The 22,917-nt window shown below is 37.6% G+C and overlaps 2 protein-coding genes across 5 annotated transcripts in view; both read right to left on the reverse strand.

Moving 5' to 3' along the window:
• The window catches only part of tmcc1a (transmembrane and coiled-coil domain family 1a), a 45,178-nt gene extending 27,444 nt beyond the window's left edge, over positions 1 to 17,734 (reverse strand). For 2 of the 3 annotated variants that reach the window (XM_051901944.1, XM_051901948.1), the window contains exons 1-2: positions 17,636 to 17,734; positions 8,896 to 9,076 (exon numbers count right to left, since the gene is read on the reverse strand). In XM_051901944.1, the coding sequence (XP_051757904.1) occupies positions 8,896 to 9,075 (180 nt within the window). In that variant the 5' untranslated portion in view covers position 9,076; positions 17,636 to 17,734. Of the gene's footprint in view, positions 1 to 4,517; positions 4,597 to 8,895; positions 9,077 to 17,635 lie in introns of those variants that run through there. The other variant, XM_051901947.1, reaches the window with a different exon arrangement.
• LOC127516969 (uncharacterized) overlaps positions 1 to 22,917 on the reverse strand; it is a 214,263-nt gene that overhangs the window by 73,423 nt on the left and 117,923 nt on the right. The window lies entirely within an intron of this gene.

The following is a 22,917-nucleotide window of genomic DNA, read 5'->3' on the forward strand; positions in this document are numbered from 1 at the left end:
AACATTAGAGTATGAAAAGAAATGCGAGTTCAGATTTGAGCCGAAGACAATTTTGACACACACTAAATGATCCACATGGTCTATTGTATTCCAGGGGTGTATGTATATAGACTGTGCATGTATTCACTACTTTTATCCACTATTTTTTTTTAGCTCCATTAATGTGAGCTCATAAAGGATGAAGTTTAAAGCAGGTCATTCTTTATTCACAATATGAAACATCTTCATTAAAAACAACAACAACAACCAAAAAATCCTGGAAGTCCTGGAACTCTAATGTAGAAGTTAAAGAATGAGAGGAATGACAGAGGAACAGAAAAGACCCATGTAGTGTCATAAAGCCCTTCTTTCACAGACCTCGAAATAACCAGATATTACTTTTCCTGCATGCTGAGGATATCAAAAAACAATCTGCCCACTGGTTAGGATGTGGCAGAGGCCAATTTCATATACCAAATGCATCATTTAAACACATAAGAATCACTGTTTGCAAAGGTAATGACCACTGTCTTCTGGAGCAAGAGAACCAGGAACAGAGTTTAATGTGTGACTATATTTTTGACCCAGTCTAATGGTCTATATTTCATTAGACCATTAGACTGTGTGTCAAGCCAAGCCAAAGTATTATATTTTATGCGCTGTTTAAAAATGCCAGAGAAACAGTGCTCTCTGTAATGGGAACAACAGGTATAATGGATACAGATGCGTTATGGAAGCGTCACATTATTCAAGATTGAACAGAAAGCCTCAATAATTAGCTATTAACTTATCTAACTGGATTTAACCTTGTGATAAACATGCATTAAACTGTCGTCACATAACAACAGCATTTCCCAGTTTATCAATCAAACATCGACGGATATGAGCAGCAAACCAGCTATTAAACATTAACAGGCCCTTAAATAATATTTTAAACATTAATTAAACGTTTTAACGTTACCATCGTTTGTAGAGAAGGTATAGACTTTTTAAATGTGACAGGTTATTGAATTACATAGCCTATAGATTATGCATTTCATTTAAAAGTAAAATGTCCAGCAGTCAAACACTTGATCACGCAAATATTTCAGATGAATCAGACTTAATAGTTTTTTATTGTAAAAGCTATTTACAGCATCCAAAATAAATACAAAAATGTATTTTTCAGCATTGCAACCTCTTTATTTGCATGATCCAAAACCATAGTGATGCGAGGCTCGTACTGTTATCATGATGCTCATTCAGGCTCATATTTGGTATTATACAATATTATATTGTGCAAGTGTGGTATTACAGCTACTGTAGAACGGGACATTTGTTTACTGCCACTGACTCGTCGTTTCTCACCGTGCCACTTGTAGACATTATAGCTGCATGTACATGGACACTAATAATGTAATCCGTTTGTTTATAATGATTATAATGCACCGCTCGTGTCAGGTAGACGTGTTATAGCTCGGGATCTGTGAATGATCATAATTCGTGCCTTTATCCCGATTCACTGATCCTGATTGTAATATAAAGAATATACTCCAAAAAACTTTTGTGTAGCGGACCCCGTCCGAATGATGACCAAAACTTTACTGATGAGTTTCATGAAGTTTTATTGTACATTAGCTACCATGATATGTAGGTGTTTTTATCACACAAACAGCACTTCAGCTCAATTCGAACGAAGCGCCCATGGTGGAATAGTATGGAGCTCCTTCAGAGTCTGTTCCCGCCCCGATTGTAAAGCAAAACGTGATTAGTTGTAGCGAGCAACGTGGCCGTTATCTGATTGGCTTGAGTAGTCGGTGGGTGGAGTCGACCTATTTGTGGATTTGTCTGCAGTCGTGATGCTAGAATTGTTCCAGAATCCACAAATGCGTGAGGTGATTCACAAATGTACAGAAAGCAATTCACAAATGTACAGGTGGTGATTCACAAATAAATGCAGGCAGAGTTGTGCTTGTGACATAAAAACATATTTGTGAATATATGTTTTTTATTAGCAAATCTCATGTTATTTATTTGTGAATTCAATTAATTTTTGTGAAACTCCAAACATATATTTGTGGATCTCATTCTATTCATTTGTGCATACGATTATTTTTTGTGAATATCTTTACATTTATTTGTGGATCATAATATATTTATTTGGAATTTTGCTACAATTCTACCTCCATAGTAACATTTTCTTAGACCTGGTTGTGTTGACCAGTTTCATCAGACCTCTTGCCAGATCTATCCAAAGTTGGTGTAATGTAATCTTTTCTTAAGGTTAAAGGTTCTTACAGTTTCTCTCATCTGACTGTACAATTTACACTTTTCTCTTTGACATTGTTTTTTATTGTTTTTTTGCAGTATGGTTTCAAAAATAAATATTCTCATTATTTACGTACCCTGATGCCATCCAAGGTGTATATGACTTTCTTTATCAGAACACAAATGCATATTTTTAATCTGGAGGAAATTCAAGCTTTGTATGAGGCATACAATGCAAGAAAATGGCTTCCACCAAGTAAAACATTCTCAACTTTAAACTAGTGCTTCTCAACAGGGCTCTGATACGTCAGAGTGACGTTCAACATGCCAACATACTTGTTACACAGCTACGCAATGAATGAAATTATTTTCATTATATGCATCTACAGATCTCGAATTTCTTTCTAAAAATGTTTGTGTTCTGTTGAAGAAAGGCAGTTGTGCATATCTGGGATAGCATCAGGGTAAATGAAAAGTGATAATTTAATTTTTGAACAAATTCTTTAAAGGATTTGTGTTGGTTAAAGCAAGTGCTATTTTCTCTTTTCTTAAAGGGTTAGTTCACCCCAAAATTAAAATTCTGTCATTAATTACTCACCCTCATGTTGTTCCACACCTGTTCATCTTCAGAACACAAATTAAGATATTTTTGATGACAGAATTGTCAGATTTCCTTCCATTAACTGCCTTTGCAACTACCACTTTGACGCTTCAAAAACTTCATAAAGAGATCGGAAAACTAATCCATATGAATCTAGTCCAAATTTTCTGAAGAGAATCGATCGCTTGTTATGATAAAAAGATTTAATTAAGGCTTTTACTTGCATGTAAACATTGATCAGAGAACATATAAGCAGAAGCTCAACCAAACCTGCTTCACGCGCAAGAACAAAACTCTTCCAGAAGCTCAAACATGCTGCATAACACAAGAATGAACCTCACTGGTTACGCAGCACGTTTGAGCTGTTCTTGTGCGTTATTTAAGTTATGATGAGCTTCTGCTTTTATGCCCTGATCAATGTTTACATGCGAGTAAAAGCTTAAATTAAATCTTTTCATCATAACAAGTGATCGATTCTCTTCAGAAATTTGGACTAAACCGCTCGATTCATATGAACTCAAGTTTTTGAAGCATCAAAGTGGTAGTTACAAAGGCATTCAATGGACAGCATTCTGTCATCAAAAAGATCTTCATTTGTGTTCTGAAGATGAACAAAAGCCTTACGGGTGTGGAACGACATGAGGGTGAGGAATTAATGACAGAATTTTAATTTTGGGATGAACTAACCCTTTAACTTACTGTTTGTATTTATGCAGTTTGGGTCAGTTTCAGCCAATTTGTCAATGCCTATTTTTTGCCTGTTTTAATAAATAGCAAATGATGCACCATAATCTATTTCTTCTTTATTTATTTTCTCTTTATCTAGTGAAAAATAGTTTGACATGTCTGTATGCATTATATACTACATATACTAGAGATGTGTTGATTATATATTGTTTATGTAATGTTTCAATTTTTCTATATTGTAGAATTATAGCTGTAACCATTGCTGCAAGCACAATGTAAAACAGTATTAAAATGGTAGAATTACGGTAAATGGCTGGAACCACAGTTGCCAGTACTGTACTGTAAAATTACAGTAAAGCTGTAAAATGGAAAAACGGTGTTGAAATCGTAAAATTACAGTAAATGGCTGGAACCACAGCTGCCAGTATTTTACTGTAAATTTACGGGTAAATTTTTTACAGTGACTTGAATTAGAAAGGATGAACAAAGTGAGGACATGCATACACATTAGAGGATTTAAAATGCATAGTAGAGAAACTCAGAAACTGCTGTATCTCTGTGGTGTGAGAGTGTTTGAGCCCGTAAAGGTTCTTTTGTGTCAGATAACATTGGGATTGTTGACACATGCAGTCAATAAGTTAAAGCGAGTAAAGCTTCAACTCAGCCTTAACACTTAGCTATGTACTTTATCAGGTACTGACAGAATTCTCAAACAGACATTCAAAGAAAAATCTACACCAACCCTACCCCTAATCCTACCCATCACAGAAAACTTTCTGCATCTTTACATTTTCAAAACACTTCATTTTGTATGCCTTATAAGCTGTTTTCTTCATGAGGACCAAAAAAAAAAAAACATTTTTTTGACCCACAAGGTCAAAAATGACTGGTATTACTATCCTTTTGGGAACATTTGTTCCCCATAATGTAGGGAATATCAGGTGTACACGCACACACACACACACACACAAACACACACACACAAACACAGTTAAAATGTTACCTGTGAGTACTGTCTGCGGAGACTGAATCGCTGAACCATCCTGACTGACAAATACTGAACGAACACAAGCTGAAAACATTCTCACCCACCCCATCTCTCTCTCTCTCTCTCTCTCTCTCTCTCTCTCTCTCTCTCTCTCTCACACACACACACACACACACACACCACACGTGTACTTATCTATATGGGCAGATACTGTACCACAGACTTCTATTGTTTTTATATCTACTTTAGACAAGTTTAAATAGTAGTTAGATATTATTTATACTTTGTGGAAATAGTAGCATACTATTTGCACCTCAGTGTATTGTAATACATTACAAAAAAAGTATGCAATAATAACATATTCAGTGTATATAATTATTTTTGTTAAAATCATAAATGGATACTGCCTCTTTGGGACATTACTTGTCTCAATCCCTGAACCAGCTGTAACTCTCACTGTATTGAACCTGCAGATCAGTAAATGAAGGGAACTGTGGTTTTGAGCGCAGTAACCATATGACCTGCTCACGTCACAGTCGACACCACATCCAGTTTCAACTACACGCCTATTAAATACCGGTCAAACACCTTTTTAACACTTTTCAAATATTTTCTTCATTTTTATTTAAAATAAACCGCTCTCTGAGCTGATATGAGATGGAAAAAGGGGTCAGACGATGGTTTATTTAAACGAAGACACATCTTTTCCAAAGTACAGCTGTATCTATACACGCAAAATATTTTTAAAATTATGTGCACTAACATGAAAGAAAGACATATTGGTAGCCTAATCTGATTTATCTTGGAGCGGGTCAACTCATGGGGCCAGGCACATTTAGACAAATTTAGACAAATCCTCCTTGTTATTTCTGCAATGGCACAGCTAACTAAAAACTGTTGTCACAATATAGGGAAGAAAAGACTAGCGCAACTTCCCTTTCATCCAGACCTTAAACATGACAACAACACAGTATTACAAAGATTGTTGTCATATTAGTAATGTAAGACAATAATAGACAGTCAAATGTTTCATTGTTATCCAGTCTGAGCTTACAGAAAACCATTGAGTTTGATCACCTAATATATGATTTAATCACACTCACAGACGTTGAAAGAGATATTGCTTCAGTTATACATACAAACCCGATTCCAAAAAAGTTGGGACACTGTACAAATTGTGAATAAAAAAGGAATGCAATGATGTGGAAGTTTCAAATTTCAATATTTTATTCAGAATACAACATAGATGACATATCACATGTTTAAACTGAGAAAATGTATAATTTTAAGGGAAAAATAAGTTGATTTTAAATTTCATGGCATCAACACATCTCAAAAAAGTTGGGACAAGGCCATGTTTACCACTGTGTGGCATCCCCTCTTCTTTTTATAACAGTCTGCAAACGTCTGGGGACTGAGGAGACAAGTTGCTCAAGTTTAGGAATAGGAATGTTGTCCCATTCTTGTCTAATACAGGCTTCTAGTTGCTCAACAGGTCTTCGTCGCATCTTCCTCTTTATGATGCGCCAGATGTTTTCTATGGGTGAAAGATCTGGGCTGCAGGCTGGCCATTTCAGTACCCGGATCCTTCTTCTACGCAGCCATGATGTTGTAATTGATGCAGTATGTGGTCTGGCATTGTCATGTTGGAAAATGCAAGGTCTTCCCTGAAAGAGACGACGTCTGGATGGGAGCATATGTTGTTCTAGAACTTGGATATACCTTTCAGCATTGATGGTGCCTTTCCAGATGTGTAAGCTGCCCATGCCACACGCACTCATGCAACCCCATACCATCAGAGATGCAGGCTTCTGAACTGAGCGCTGATAACAACTTGGGTTGTCCTTGTCCTCTTTAGTCCGGATGACATGGCGTCCCAGTTTTCCAAAAAGAACTTCAAGTTTTGATTCGTCTGACCACAGAACCGTTTTCCAGTTTGCCCCAGTCCATTTTAAATGAGCCTTGGCCCAGAGAAAACGCCTGCGCTTCTGGATCATGTTTAGATATGGCTTCTTTTTTGATCTATAGAGTTTTAGCCGGCAACGGCGAATGGCACGGTGGATTGTGTTCACCGACAATGTTTTCTGGAAGTATTCCTGAGCCCACGTTGTGATTTCCATTACAGTAGCATTCCTGTATGTGATGCAGTGCCGTCTAAGGGCCCGAAGATCACGGGCATCCAGTATGGTTTTCCGGCCTTGACCCTTACGCACAGAGATTGTTCCAGATTCTCTGAATCTTTGGATGATATTATGCACTGTAGATGATGTTAACTTCAAACTCTTTGCAATTTTTCTCTGAGAAACTCCTTTCTGATATTGCTCCACTATTTTTCGCCGCAGCATTGGGGGAATTGGTGATCCTCTGCCCATCTTGACTTCTGAGAGACACTGCCACTCTGAGAGGCTCTTTTTATACCCAATCATGTTGCCAATTGACCTAATAAGTTGCAAATTGGTCCTCCAGCTGTTCCTTATATGTACATTTAACTTTTCCGGCCTCTTATTGCTACCTGTCCCAACTTTTTTGGAATGTGTAGCTCTCATGAAATCCAAAATGAGCCAATATTTGGCATGACATTTCAAAATGTCTCACTTTCAACATTTGATATGTTATCTATATTCTATTGTGAATAAAATATAAGTTTATGAGATTTGTAAATTATTGCATTCCTTTTTTTATTCACAATTTGTACAGTGTCCCAACTTTTTTGGAATTGGGTTTGTATATATTTATATTCCTTAAATTAATGATGCAGCTCATATTAATTTTTAGATAAGTTGCTAAATAAAGAGTATAACTACAAAAATTATGTGAGTTTCAGTGCCTAATGATTTGGACAATCATATCCTTATGCAGTAGCAACATAAAAAAACAACACAACAAAATACAGTGGTGTGTAGTAGAACAAAATGCTCTATACTTGTTTTAAAACCACAGATTTTATTTTACTCATGGCAGAGGAGCTGTGCCGTATCACCACAATCACAAACACATAAACACTGAAATATGCATGTGACGTCACCATCAGCCAGAGTGACTGAGGTTATGCCCACTGAGTGGCAAAAAGACTGAGGTTTTCAGCCGCAAAAAAACACACAAAACATATCTAAAACGGGAAAGAGTTGCGATTGACTGTACAGATAGATTTAACAAGAAATATGAGGTATATTTTTACAGACTTCCTGAAAGCTACAGAAAAGAGAAGCAAATAGATCACTGCAATTCACAGAAACAACTGGACTCCAGGCAGCGAAACAGATTTGCAGTTATCATTTTGTGTCAATATGTTGAATTTTAAGGTAAAATCATACCCTATATATTGTATTGGTATATATTGTATTGACAACTCATCAATTAAATATTTACCATCTTATATTTTGCATAATTGGGTGTTTTTAAATAAACACTGACAAAAACTATACAATTTTTAGAGCTGGACGATATGATGATATATATAACATTGATATAAGTGATCCCCTGGATTTAGACCTACCTATATTGTATTTATATAAAGCGTTCAAAGGCAGATTTACTTTATGTATTTCCCCGGCGTCGAATCAGGCATGTCAGGAAACACGATTCCTGGCTGCATGTCAATATCCATGGATCACTGGATCTATGGTAAGTTGTAAGGAACACTATCGAGTCCAACCTTTAGTTTAAAACGATAATCATTTCTTTTAATTGCGTTTTCACATTTTCCCCTATTAAATCCAGTCATTCAGCAGGATCTTTTGCCACTCAGTCCAGCTGAGGGAGCCTGTTCCAGCGGGAAAGTGACATCAATGCTCATAATTGTGCTCTTATAAAGTAGTCTAACTCAAACTTTCTTGGAAAATGTTTTTAGAAAAAAGCTGAAAGAATTGTTTGAAGCTTAGTGATGGTGACAGTGAAGTTGAGTGACCGTGGTGTAGTGTGTTTACTTCTGGCGACTGCATTTATGCTGCAGAATTCATAAAAGTTGTGTTCATCTGTGATAATTATCTTGATGGACAAAATGTGTAAGTATCATAAACTTTTGTTGATCGCAGAGCTTATTTTTTTGCGATATCCAAAAGCATATGGGAAAATCCTACTGGCTTTTTATCAAGGGAAGCAGTGTGATGCTAACTGCAGGTTGGCCTACAAAGTGACGTCATACCTGCATCACTCTATACGTTTAGTGTGTAGTAGCGCCCTCTTGTGCTCACACACAATTTTCACCTTTTTTTCTGCATCAGGGTTTCTGACTTCTCTGATCATGTGGATCTCTCTTCAGGATTATGAACTGTCAAGCTCAAGCTCCACCCTCTATTTTTTTATTTTTAAACATTTAGTTTAAATCTTGGTTAATTTTGTAATTACAAAAACGTGCAGCACGCACACACACACACACACACACATTACTCACCCGTTGTGTGTGGTTGGTGGACTGGAGGAATGATGAGATGATGAGGACTGTCTCTGCTGCGACAGGTGTATCAGTGCACATCCCTTTAGAAAGCACTTCTGGCACACATGCCTTCAGCTGACGCTCCTGCGGGTCGCCGCCTCTCCTCATGATCACTGGACACTTCAGCCCACACTGCATTCTGGGTGATTTATAACAGTGAATGCTTGAGCGCAGTGTAATAAAATAACTGGTACTTTGAGTGAGTGACTTGTTCATCATATTTAATTTCATATTAAAGCCACAGAACTTAAATTACATCCAGTTTATTACCAACCAAGAGCCTGAGGGTAAATCACATGATATCCTCGTTTGAATTCGTAGGTGTCTGACACACTATGAGAAGTGAGAACTGTCTGTCTTGACTGCAATTATTTCACTCCTCCACTGACCGCAGTCATCTACTCTCGCCTACTTAAGATGAGGCATTTGATATTTCAAATGAGCCTAGTGATTTGTAGTTGATGACCACAAGATAATGTGGACTTCTAACTGATGCTTCCTCATTAGTCTTGTTAGATGAACCACCTGACAAACTCAAATTCTCTGCAGCTGCGTCTGAAATCTTATTCTTCTCTACTATATAGTAAGTGAAAAACAGTATGTGACAGAAGAAGCATGTCTGAATTCATAGCGCTCATAAAAGAGCAGACAAAAATTTCCCAGATGACCTATTTCTTCCAGCGAGTTTCTGAAGAGTGCATATGATGGACACTTTACTCTCCCATGAGGCCACGGCAGAGGATTTATGAATGGAGGTGAAGCAACGCAACTGATGTTAGTACGTCCGGATCACATTCATACTACACACATTCATACTATATACACAACATACTTTTTTAATGGTTGCGGAGTACTATTCAAAATAAGTTCCTAAGAGAGTATGCAATTTCATCATTTCATAATCCTAAATGAGTATTAGGTGACATCACGCTTTCTTTTTCAGATTTTTAAAACTTGAAACTCATCATTGGACACTTATCATTGATTGTGGTAAACTTTGTAAAAACTCAACTACTGGAAAGGTGTAGTTTTTATTTTACTTTTCTGTTTTTACTTATTAACATTGATTTAATTATGTTAACATTACATCTCAGTTGTATTTTCAATGTTCTTTCAACCAAAAGTGATCTAGAATCAACACTATTAGGAATAAGTATACCTAGGGTGGCAGGGTTAGGTATCCACACTAAACCTAACCCTGGCCACACCCCAGACATCCGGGTATAAAAGAGGCCAGCGTGGCATTGCTCATGTAGATTTGTTCTGGGGAGCCGAGACAGCATCTGAAAACCCCCAGTGGCAGTTCCGAGTTGTGGCATTAGGGACACAACGTCTCCGTTCACTCCATCATGGAACGAGGGTTACAACAGTAACCAAGACGCTCCCTTTCTGTCAGTCACTTTCAACATTGTGTTGAAGTTCTGACTCTAGGGGTCCCTATATTAAACGCTGCAGCTACTGAACTGTGTCGCGAGCCTCAGGAGGCAGATGCTGGCAAGCAAATCGTGCCAATGACAAATACACCCAACCCACTCGCAACCTTCCAATGCCCAGGGGCCGTGACCTTGAGTCTTCCTTATTAGGAGACTTACCATGCAATGAAAAAGTTCACTTCAGCTGTAGATAGCCTTTTCTGCTAATTAATTCTGAATAATCACACAGCTGAGCACACCTGTTCGTTAATGTTGGGAAGAGTTCTCCTTCTCAATGAGAAAGGAACACTATGGAAAGAACCACATCCTACCCAACGGGGAGGTCTACATGTGGAGAATAGGAGGTATGGACTTACTGGAAGTAATACAATATAGGGAGAAGTCTCTGTTGAGTGCTCCACCTAAGGGGGAGAAACTACCAGCCACAGTAACTGATGATGGAAACCGAACAGTGGAAGAATACACATATGGGACCACCATTAGGGAGTCACTACATATGGAGCACTAACCCAAATATGAGGACTCACCTGAAAGGGGCACACAACAGGTAATGGGTCTGGTGGTGAGTTCCTCCGCCACACTCATCTACTGAAATGTGCTTTAATGATGGAGATAAGTGGTCCAAGGTTCAGCATCATGGGAAATTTTAACTTGAACCTAAAAGCACATGTTATCACCTCGGAGAGGGGAAAGGCTGTGATGAAAGCACTACACAGTCATCTGAGTCCCCAGAACTCTGGACGAAACTGGTTCCATGCGTAGGTTATGGAATCTCGTAAAGGTGTTGGGTGTAGCCCAGGCCGCAGCTTTACAGATGTCTGCTAGTGAGGCATCGTTCACTAAGGCTGTAGAGGTAGCGACGCCTCTAGTGGGGTGGGCCCTCACTCCCATGGAACATGGTAAGCCTTGCACCTGGTTAGCCAGGAGAATAGCATCCACAATCCAGTGGGCCATTCTTTGTTTGCAGACAGCCTTCCCCTTCTGCTGTCCTCCAAAGCAGACAAAAAGCTGATCTTCTAAAATTCTGTGTGTGATTCAGGTAAATGCACAAAATGTGCACTGGGCACAACAGAGATCATCTGGAGGGATTACTTGCAAGGTCACGACTTGATCCCTGAAAGAGGTAGTGGGAACCTTAGGCACATAGCCGGGGTCTCAGGACCCGGCCCGAACTCTAGGCACGTGTCGTCAACAGAGAGGGCTTGAAGGTCCCCCACCCTCTTGACAGAAGTGAGCGCAGTCAGGAGGGCCTTCTTCATAGATAGGGCATTAAACTTGACTGACTTTAAGGGCTCAAATGGATCTTTCTGTAGGGCCTCTAAGACCACTGAGAGATCCCAAGAGGGGACGAGGCGTGGCCTTGGAGGGTTCAACCTCCGTGCGCATCTTAGGAACCTAATAATTAGGTTGTGCTTCCCCACCAATTTGCCATCCACGGTGTTGTGATTGGCTGCTATTGCAGACACATACACCTTCAAGGTGGAGGCAGATAGGTGTCTCTCCAGACCCTCTTGGAGGAAGGACAGCACTGACCCAATCTCTGTGGGTCTTCTCCTTGGGAAGAACACCAAGGGACAAAAAGGCGTCACTTCAAAGCATACATCCACCTTGTTGAGGGGGCTCTGGCTTGAGTAATAATGGTATCTATCACTGCTGGTGATAGCCCTCTGACAGGGTATCCACGGGGCATTGAAAAGCATTAAAAGTCATTAAATGGATTTTATGAAAATTAAGGCCTTAAAAGGCATTAAAAGTAATTAAATTTGATTCCTACAGGCATTAAAATTTTTTAGATAGTTTTAAAGAAAAATAATACTAACGGTTTATTTTGAATATAGCCTTCATAATTAATAACATTGATCTGCTGTCGCAAAATATGAACATTGGTGTGATACACACGCGGAACCAGTTTGGTAATGGCCTCTGGCCGGTGCAAAATTGCCGTAACGCTGTTTTGCACAGTGGCCCAAGTACAGTACTGCCGCACAAGTACGAAATCTTGCTTTCCTGCCGCAGGCGCACCTCTATCTGCATCTGCTCTGTCCATTTATTACATTTAGTGCAAGTGGCAATCGATAGTGGATAGGCCTAATAATAGGTTATAATGTATTGACGGTAACAGGAGAAATCGAAACAAATGAGCGCAGTACACACAAGAAACTCGGTTAAATACTGCGGTAAAAGTTGAAAATGTGGATACAGTTAAGCAACATCACGCGACCAAGAGTGCTGTCTTCCTGAATACCATCACGATTGTAAACGTGACACTGATTTCATACAACAGTTAAATAAACAAGTAGTTAATATTAAGTCAGTTACATTTTACAAGGAATATTGACTGTTTTTTTCTATTTCAGCAGTTAAAAATAGTTCCAAATAAACATCACAGCAGAACCAGAGCGCATCACACAGCAACACTCGACCGTGTTTTCTTTACCGTGTTTTTGAGTGATTCAGCGATTTGAACGAATCGGTTGAGTCATTGATTCAGTGACCCATTCATAAACAGCTGCCTCATTCTTGAACGAATCAGCCGTTTGAACGAATCATTTGAATGAATGACTCACTTATTAGGACGGTCACTTGCTATCATTTGCTATCATTTTCACCCCAACATTTCTTGTATTTTCAAAAAAAATATTTAAAACAATCTCATAATATTATTTAATGCAGTTGTATTTTGTTTTATTGTAAATTATTTAATTTGATTGGTAACAGCCCTATACTGTTACCATTCTTATTCTAATTAAATTTATTGATCAAATTTATAAAGGTAAAGGTTAATATATATATATATATATATATATATATATATATATATATGTATATTCAGGGTAAATATCACAAATATGCAGATTTAAATATGTCAAAGCTGCAATATTATGAATGAAAGAATATTGCTTCAGAATAAATTTATATTTACACCATATATTATATTTATATTTTTTTCCGGAGAAGCAACTTTTTTTCTCGGACAAGTGAATGGCCGATTTACTTCTCCGCAGGACAAGTATATGACAAGGCTTAATGTCGAGCCCTGCATGTAGTCTTAATGGGCCACATTTCAGTCACTATTTCACTTTGTCTGACAACAAAAAGAAAAATAAATAGATGAAATAGTTTTATTGGGATTTTGACTGCATTAAAATACATTATGTGAGCACAAAGAGTAGCAGCAGAGAAGCAAACTAATCTGACACTTGGCAGAATGAGAATGCAACTTAATGACATAATGAATATTCTAATTGCCATATGACATCATCTATCAACTTTTAACGAATATATATATATATATATATATATTCGTTAAAAGTCGATAGATGACGTCATATGTATATATGGCATTAAAAATTTTAAAATTGGCATTAAAAAGGCATTAAAAAGCATTAAATTAGATTTAAAGAAGCCTGCAGAAACCCTGCCTGAATTCCTCCTCGTCCCATCCAAGGACCAGACCTGGAGGTTCTAGAGGTCTGGGCGTGGGTGCCAGATTGTGCCCTTCCCCTGAAAAAAGAAAGTCCTTCCTCAGCGGGATTCACTAGGGAGGGGCTACTGCTAACAGCGTGAGCTCCGAGAACTAGGTCTGGTTGGGCCAATAAGGTGCAACCATCCAAAACTGTTCTGTATCCTCCCTGACTTTAAACAACATGTGTGCAATGAGGCTCACTGGGGGAAATGCTTACTTGCGCAGGCCTCTGGGCCAGCTGTGTGCCAGTGCATCCGTGCCGAGGGGGACCTCGGTTAGGGAATACCACAGAGGACAATGGGAGGATTCTTGGGAGGTGAACAAATCTACCTGTGCCTGGTTGAATCGACTCCAAATCAGCTGGACCCTCTGGGAATGGAGTCTCCACTCTCCCCTGAGCATAAACTGTCGCGAATACGAGCCTGCTGTGCGATTGAGGGCGCCTGGGATGTGTTCATTTTGTAATTACAAATACCTGTGAAGACCTCGTCAACATGACAGCCATGGGCACAGATCCAGCAGACCACGAAAACCATTCAAGTCCTCTGCATAATGTATCCAAATCGCCAAGCAGAAGGAACTGGATGAAATATTCTGAATGATACCAATCCACAATCTAACTTGTGATGCTGCCTGAATCATAATCATACAGTGTTCGTTTGAGAACTGGCCCCTCAACTGAGCCTGGTTTCTCCCAAGGTTTTTTTCTCCATACAGTCACCTGATGGAGTTTGGGTTCCTTGCCACTGTCGCCTCTGGCTTGCTTAGTTGGGGACACATAATAATTTGACTGTACTGACACTATTGTATGAAAACTGAACTGAGCTGAACGTTTTCACTGTTTTCTGCAGAGCAGCTTTATAGCTGAACTGAACTTATTTTTGTTAAACTTTACATGAACTGAACTAAATGAACACAGAGCCAACCTCAGCTGATCAATGACATTTTCTTTTTAGAGCTTTACAGCAGAACTGAATTATGTTTGCACCATTAAATCATTATTTGTTATTATCTGTTTATCTCTGTAAAGCTGCTTTGAAACAATCTGTATTGTATAAAGCGCTATATAAATAAAGGTGACTTGAGTAATTCTTTTGTTTGTGGACCTCATTGTCACAAGTGAGGCTCCCGCACTTCCTTCCCCGCACCACCGGAGGGAGCCCTCACCGGAATACTGATACCATCATTCGGACTACATTTCCCATAGGCCCTCATTCCTGGGACTGATTGCACACACACCTGCACCACATCACACTCACACTATTTAAGCAGCACGCACACACACACACTCTGCGAAGTCTTGATTTGCCCCGGTGATCATTTCTAAGCGTTTTCTGTGGATTGTTATACTGTTGCCGATTGGACTGTTTATCTCTTGTGATTCTCTGCTGCCTGCCTTGATCCTTGCCTGTTTACTGGACTGTGTTTGTTTGCCGCCTGCCCTGATCTCTGCCTGCTTCCTGATACCGTTTGTCTGCCGCCTGCCTCGACCATTGCCTGTCCCCGTTTACGTCTCTGCCTCTGCCCTTACCTGTGTATACACTATTCTTAATAAAAGCTGCAAATGGATCTCCATGCTGTCGACCCATCATTACACTCATACATGGGTGTGTTTTAAATGCCGTTGGCTCATGTAATAGAAATCTAGCGCAAGTGTTAGTTCAGACAGGGAGCTGTTCATTCTCTCCAATCACAGTGATTCTCCTATCTAAGGTATGTGTATACTGTATATACGTGGCACTATTACTCACTTCCAGCTTAGCCATAGCTCGCAACCAACCCTCCCTCCTTGTCATCAGTATTATTATTCCATATATGTATGTTCTGCACCTTTGCTGTTCATTGTTTTCTTTTCTCTCTCTGTTTCAGATCGCTGCATCAAGACAAGCCTTCCAAGCAGTCCTCGAACATCGTCTTATTCATCATCTCCATACAATATTCTATTAATTGCTAAATAATTTTGTACAGTCATTGTTTCAGTGTCATGCTGATGGTTCCTGGGGGTTATTACAGGCCCAGCTAATCTTAATTCAGTGTAAAGATGAACCCCGATATGGAACCATACCGCCAGACCGAATGTTGTAAATTAATAACAATAAATCATGTTTTATGTGGTTCTGACTGAAATATAGATCTTAGTAGTACTTATAATAAATTCTATAAAAGAGTTTTCGGCTCTCTGCACTGGCGTCAGGTGAAACCAGAAGTGTCTATGGCCATACGCAACTAGCCCATTGTAAACAGAACAATATCATGCACTGGTGTGGACGCTAGTGTGGTTATCTTTATTGTTATTGTTCTTGGTGTGAACGGGCCTTAACACTGATGTTCTTGTGAAAGTAAATGTATCACTCTGGATTGAGTGTGCACACACACATTTTCTGTTTTTTAACAGTAGTGAATTCATTTTTATCTATATTGCCGAGGATTTACATTTGTTCGCATCAGTGTCGGCAAACCTAACCCACACACACAGCATTGCATCAGCCATTCAGTGCTGTTTGAAAGTGGCATTGTGTTGAGCTGAATCACATCAATGCAGGCAGTGTGAAGCACCTCTGTGGGCCGAGATCCAGTGCGTTCTGGAGAGGAGAGGAGGGTGGCACAGCTACAGACTGTACGACACATGCTTTTCTTAATGTCTGTCCATGTGGCTCTGCATATATATTTTGCTCAACATTAGCTTTGTATAGCTACAGATTTTTATTGCCTTTTACTTATTTTGTAATGGGTGAGTTAAGCTATAGTCAAGGAAAACCAGCCAACCTGAGTCCAACATATTCTCTCTTTACAAATGTACAAGGATTTGGGAAAGGAACTGTATGTATATAATCTTAAAATCACTGTCAGACTATTGGGTGATAGATAAGAAAAATGGCCATTTCTGTATTGAGAAATTATTAGGTAATAGATGGAAAAGTATAATATTCCTTTAAGAGTATGCAATATTGCTGATATCAATGCAAGTGTGGGTTTGATCTCCCAAATTTGCAAAAACACTTTGTTTTGTTGTTCACAGCAGAATTCTGTTCATGGCTCAGTCAAGCACCATAGAGGAAGAGATATTATAATGATAAGAAAACAATTAAATTGTGCAATAATTAAACTGTAAATATTACTGCCAGTGTTACTAAATAAATTAGTTACAAATGTTGTTCAACATTCACTTTAAACTATTTGTTGGCACGACAGATTTTCATGATATATTTTTGTGAATAAGACTAGACATTCTAAACCATTCATGGAAAATTTTAAATTATTCTAAGCGATTCACACCGTTTATAGGTTTAATGGATTTGTTGTAACAGCTCAAGCTAAAACAAGCATATTTGGTATAAAATATGTCAAACATGGAAAATATGCTACTTAAAACAAAATAAATTACTGTCAGACCACTTCACATACAGGATATTAGCTTTTACACTTCAAATGCAGTGGCAAGAATAAAGCAAATAGAAAACTTTGGTCCCACTTTATATTAAGTGGCCTTAACTACTATGTACTTACATTTAAATTAATCACTTGATACAATGCACTTATTGTGTACATACCTGTTTTTACATTGTACTTATATTTTAAAAACACCTGCATGTAATTACATCTGTAATTAATTTCTGTAATTACATTTATAATTGCCCTGTTGACCCATCCCTTACACCTTACCACTACCCTTAAGTACATTGTACTTATTTTTTGGCCACCTAATATGAAGTGGGACCAAAATTATGTTTACCAATTACTGTTTCCAAAAAAGCAATTATACTACAGAAGAATTCACAACAAGTTGTACTGTACTCACATGGGTCATGCAGTTCCCTCTCTGCTGTGTGAACATGAAGAGGAGACACGTCATACTGGTGATCTGACCGACACTGACCGTCAGTCAACCCACTGTGACTGTGGACCAGTGACAATAATACATGTGTGTGTGTGTGTGTATGTGTGTGTGTGTGTGAGAACGGGTGAGAGTGTTTTCTGCTTTTCTTCAGTATGCTGCAATATAGTACAGTATAATATCATTAAAGTTAACTCCAGCTTTACTATCTGCAATTATAAAAGGATTGTTTTTGTTAATAAATCAATAATTATAATTCAATAATACAATTATTCTGAATTGTGCATAACACATACTTTACTTTTGGTCGTAAGTACACCATTAAAAATTTTAGTGTTAAATTCCAGTATATTCCAGGCTAATTTTTGCATTACTTTCCCAGTAATTTCCCGGTAGGACTTCTCTTGTATCCAACTGCACTCTCAGAGATTTATTGTAAAAACTTTACTATTAATTTTAGTCAAGATATAACAGTTGTACTGTAAAACAACATGTTTTTTTTTTTTTTTTTTGTAATGTTCAGAGTTTATCTTTTTTTATTTATTGATTTATTTTGTTTTGAATATCAAGTATTAATGTTACATCTTTCAAAGATGTATCTCAGCCGTTGCTTTACTATTGTGAAAAAATATCCATTTACAAACAGTTATGAATATTAAATAAATTATTGGTAAATCTTCATGCTTAAATACTGCTAAAATAAAATCTTCATATTCATGCTAACTAAGAATAGTTTGACTAAACTTAAAATCAGCCAATTAGTTTATTTTATATTGTAGCTTGGCAATTTTTACAGTTTTAAGCTGAGGTAAAAACTGAGTCATCTAGATCAAAACAGAGGTGTTGATGGACTCGATCTACTGTGTTCTGTGTTTGGTCATCGTTCTGAATCCCATCCGAACGTAGTCTTTGAAAAAAAAAAAAGTGATTTTCTTAGCTTTTTGTTTAAAATGTTGCTTTTTTTTATTTATTTTTTTTTATTAAACTTACCCATATTCAAGTGTTGATTAAAAAAAAGCATAAATGAAGCTGTGAATGGTCATTTTATAATTTTGTAATGTAAGATTACAAATGTTTTGCTTAAATCAGTGTTATTCCTTTTAATGTGAATAATGAGTGTATATCATTGAATATTAAACTTATTTCTGATGACACGTTCCATTCTGACAATTTTGACTTTTGTACTGTAGCCAGTGTTTGCTCAAACATACAGATCATGGTCGTCTCTACTAGAAGAAAAGTGGATGGAAACCCAGATGATGCAACTGCACTGTAATATCTTTTGAATGGTGAGTAAGTTTTCTGTTAATGTGAGGCATTTAATCACATCTTACCATTTTAAATTCCTGCAATGTCTTCTTCTGAGTTATTGGTGGTTAAAATGAATGGTTCCTCATTATACTGATCTATCGCCCCCCGATGGCTGACTCTGTGTGTGTTTTTGAACTATTGATTTAGTTAAGTCCTATTTGTCCAGACATGTTGTTAATAGGGGACATTAATATTCATGTTAATAATGCAGATTGTTGTCTGTTTAGTTTGTGTAATTTTTCCACTCATAAATCTGGTCCTACATTGGATCTGGTATGTTCTGTGGGTGTTGGTATTGATCAACTTATGAATGATAACCTGTATTTTAGTGATCATAAGTTACTGACTTGTGAATTTAGCTATTCCTCTTTACTAGCTTCAGGAATATTAAGAACACAGACTCTCCAGTCTGATTGCTGAGCTTCCTGCAATTGACTCTGTTGATTATTACAGCTCTGCTCTATCATCAATATTTAATGCAGTCGCACCTCTGAGAGGGCGAGGTGTTTCTTTCTCTAAATCATCACCTTGGTATACAAATGAACTGTGGGCACTTAAAGTCGAGGGAAGGAAGATTGAGCGGCAGTATAGAAATCCTGTCTCACTGTTCATAAACTGATGAATGAACCCCACCAGTTGGAGTATCAACATGCCCTAAAGTCCTCTAGAGAGGCATATTATTCACATATGATCAATGAAGGTGCAGATAATCCGAGAATGATGTTTAAAACTATCAACAAACTTCTTAAACCTCAAAACCAAAATTATCTATTCTTCTGGGAAAAAAATAAATAAAAAAATAAATTAAAGAAAGTCCAAAATATTACTGCAATTGTCAATAATTCTCTAACTAGTGAGCTGGCTCTTAAGACAGCTGCTATCTCACCAGTTTCTAAAATTCATGTAGTATGGTCTGTGTTTTCACTGTTATGCTGATGACACACAAATGTATGTCAGCATGCACCCTGATCTTAACTCCACAATTACAGTCCTTACTGTTTGGACTAAATAAAAGCATAATAGCAAGACAACTTTCTTAAACTAAAGGTCTTTAGTACTATGTACTAACATGTTTTGAAGTAAACTTTGGGTATATCTTTGGCTGAGACAGTAAGTGGTACCTTTTCAGTTTTATCTCCAGTTAATTTTAAATATTTACATCATAACATGATGTCCTGCAGATATAACTGTTCAAAATTAATTAAAAAAAATAAAATAAAATAAAAAATAAAAATAAAAATAAAATAAAATTATATTCCAGTATTTAAGGAAAGGATGGCTCCAAATGCATCCACAGAAGTTCGTCTGAATCCAGAAAATCATACACTCTAAAAAATGCTGGGTTAAAAACAACCCAAGTTGGGTTGAAAATGGACAAACCCAGTGATTGGGTTGTTTTAACCCAGTGGTTGGGTTAAATGTTTGCACAACCTGCTGGGTAGTTTTATTTAACTCAACTATTGTTTAATAATGACTGTATTGCTTGATTAAAATGAACCCAAAGTATGTTGGTTTAATGAATAACAATTGAACAATAAACATTTATTAAATTGCCTATTAATATGTTCACCTTTTGATTATTATTGTTGCCTCTAGTAATTATGTGTCTGATTAATTTCCAACCTATTTTGGGTTCATTTTAAGCTAGACATATAGTAATTTTTAAACAATAGATGAGTTAAATAAAACTGTCCAGCATGTTGGGCAAACATTTAACCCAACCACTGGGTTAAAACAACCCAATCACTGGGTTTGTCCATTTTCAACCCAACTTAGGTTGTTTTTAACCCAGCATTTACACTCCTGAAAAAACAAAAAATTAAGAAATCTTCCAAGAAGCAGCTTGCTGACAACTGAGCTTGTTGTCATGTGGGGTAATAAATCATTGTCCAGCAGATGGCAGTACCATCCCAGCAATATTTGAAGATAAAATACTGAACAAGTATTTATGTTTGTACCCTGGACAGGCTAAACTGTTAAAAATAAAACATTAAATAATAAAAAAAGTTCCATTATTATAATTTTGAATAAATAAACTGATATAAACTTAATAAAAACAGCAGACATGCCCGTATTACCTCCTCAGAATAAGGAATAAGATGTTTTCATCTAAAGCCCTCATGTGCACATCTGTAGACAATTAATAATCAAAATAAATGCTGAGACAAGCCTGGGGACCCTGAGAAATAACATTCTCTTTTGTGACAATGACTTGATGAAGTCGTAATCTTATATCAACGTCACTGTCTTCTAGACACCTGTTGGTGACAAAGATTTCCCCATAATGTTGAGTCTTATATACTGAACGATGGTAACAGTATGTGGTGAAAGTGTCAGAGGATATACATGTGCTTTCTTAAGGTATGGTTTTCACAGTAAATATTTTGGTTGAACACCAAATGAAATTAAAGCATGTCCAATGCATTTCCTGACTGACTAGACCAGTTAGTTAGCAATTAATCAACCTTAAGATAGTGAATTGGAGCGCATATAAGAAGTATGAAGTTCTGCCCTTCCAATGATTCTACTTCCCTTTTTTTTTTTTTTTTTTTGCTCCATCTTTTCCTTCTCTTTTGTATCTATATGCTTTAATAGAACTGTCACTTTTTGTGTTTTTTTTTTTTGTTTTTATTTTCACTCAGTGATAAACAGGCTTGTGCTTGTTTCGTTCTTTCACATTGTTCGTGTTCAGATTTAGCTGAAAGTATTATACCTGTCCATTAAAAGCAAGTAAACAACTGCGTCACTCTCCACTATTGAATCTAAAAAGCCTGAAAAGAAAACATTGAAACAGACGTGACTGCAAACAGGGAGGAAAGAGATCAACAAAAACTGCCTAGTTACTAGACAAACATCCCACCTTCATATTCATTTACACACACTATAGCGAACACATGCATCACACAAAGAGATCTGCACACACACAGTATAAAATTTGCAAGGAATTTACAGGATTAATTATATTGTTCACCACTGTAAATCTTTTACGTCACCATAATGGTGATCGGTGTTCCATTTGCTTGGGCTCGTATACCTTGTATATTCATATTCAAATTTCTGATCCAGCCAAGTCAGAAGTGTGACAACATTTTTCAAAACGATGACAAGCTAGAATATGAAGTAAGCTAATGGGCTGATTTTAAGTTAGTCAAACTATTCTTAGCATGAATATGAAGATTTGTCAATAACATAAACTGCCAATCCCGAATATTATTACATATCCAACTATACTGAAAAACAGTTGAAACCATCTTGTCTTGTCAGTTAATTCATCGGACATACTTGACATGAGAGTACACATTGTTTTCGTATCTTATGGTGTTGAGTGATAAAGAATGACAACACAAACTTTGTGAAAAAAAGGAAGAGATGTGCATTTTCAGTGCACAGATGTGCAAGCTGCTTTGAAACGATATGTATTGTGAAAAGTGCTATACAAATAAATGTGAATTAAATTTAATTGTTTTATCCCATGTCTCAAAAATTAGTTATACACATATCCATAAAGATCTAAACACACAGGCATAGCAGACAGGCTGTTTTTCTCTGCAACAGCAGAGGCATAATGGAAAACATTAGTGTTAGCGGATGGCTCTGTATCTTATTGAGTCTGCACACACACACACACACACACACACACACACGCTCCCTGTGGCTCTCTCCAATTACAGTCTCCTTGCCGCCTACCTGGCGTTAATGGAGAAGAGGCTGGTGAGGGTGAGGGATGAGGGCTGCAGACCCCCATCGATCCCCACACATGGGAGGCTGTGATTGGGCCGCCGGCTCAGGCAAGCCTGGGGACCCTGGGAGCAGCGGGCCGCGCCGTGCAGCAAATCACCGGAGGATGACGCGCTCTGCCTCGCTCTCTTTTCCACACACACACGTATCCACCATTTGCTCTGTGTTTATGTAACTCAGCCCTTAAGTGTCTACAT

The sequence above is a fragment of the Ctenopharyngodon idella genome, chromosome 8 (genome assembly GCF_019924925.1).
Source record: "Ctenopharyngodon idella isolate HZGC_01 chromosome 8, HZGC01, whole genome shotgun sequence".
Taxonomy (NCBI): Eukaryota; Metazoa; Chordata; class Actinopteri; order Cypriniformes; family Xenocyprididae; genus Ctenopharyngodon; species Ctenopharyngodon idella.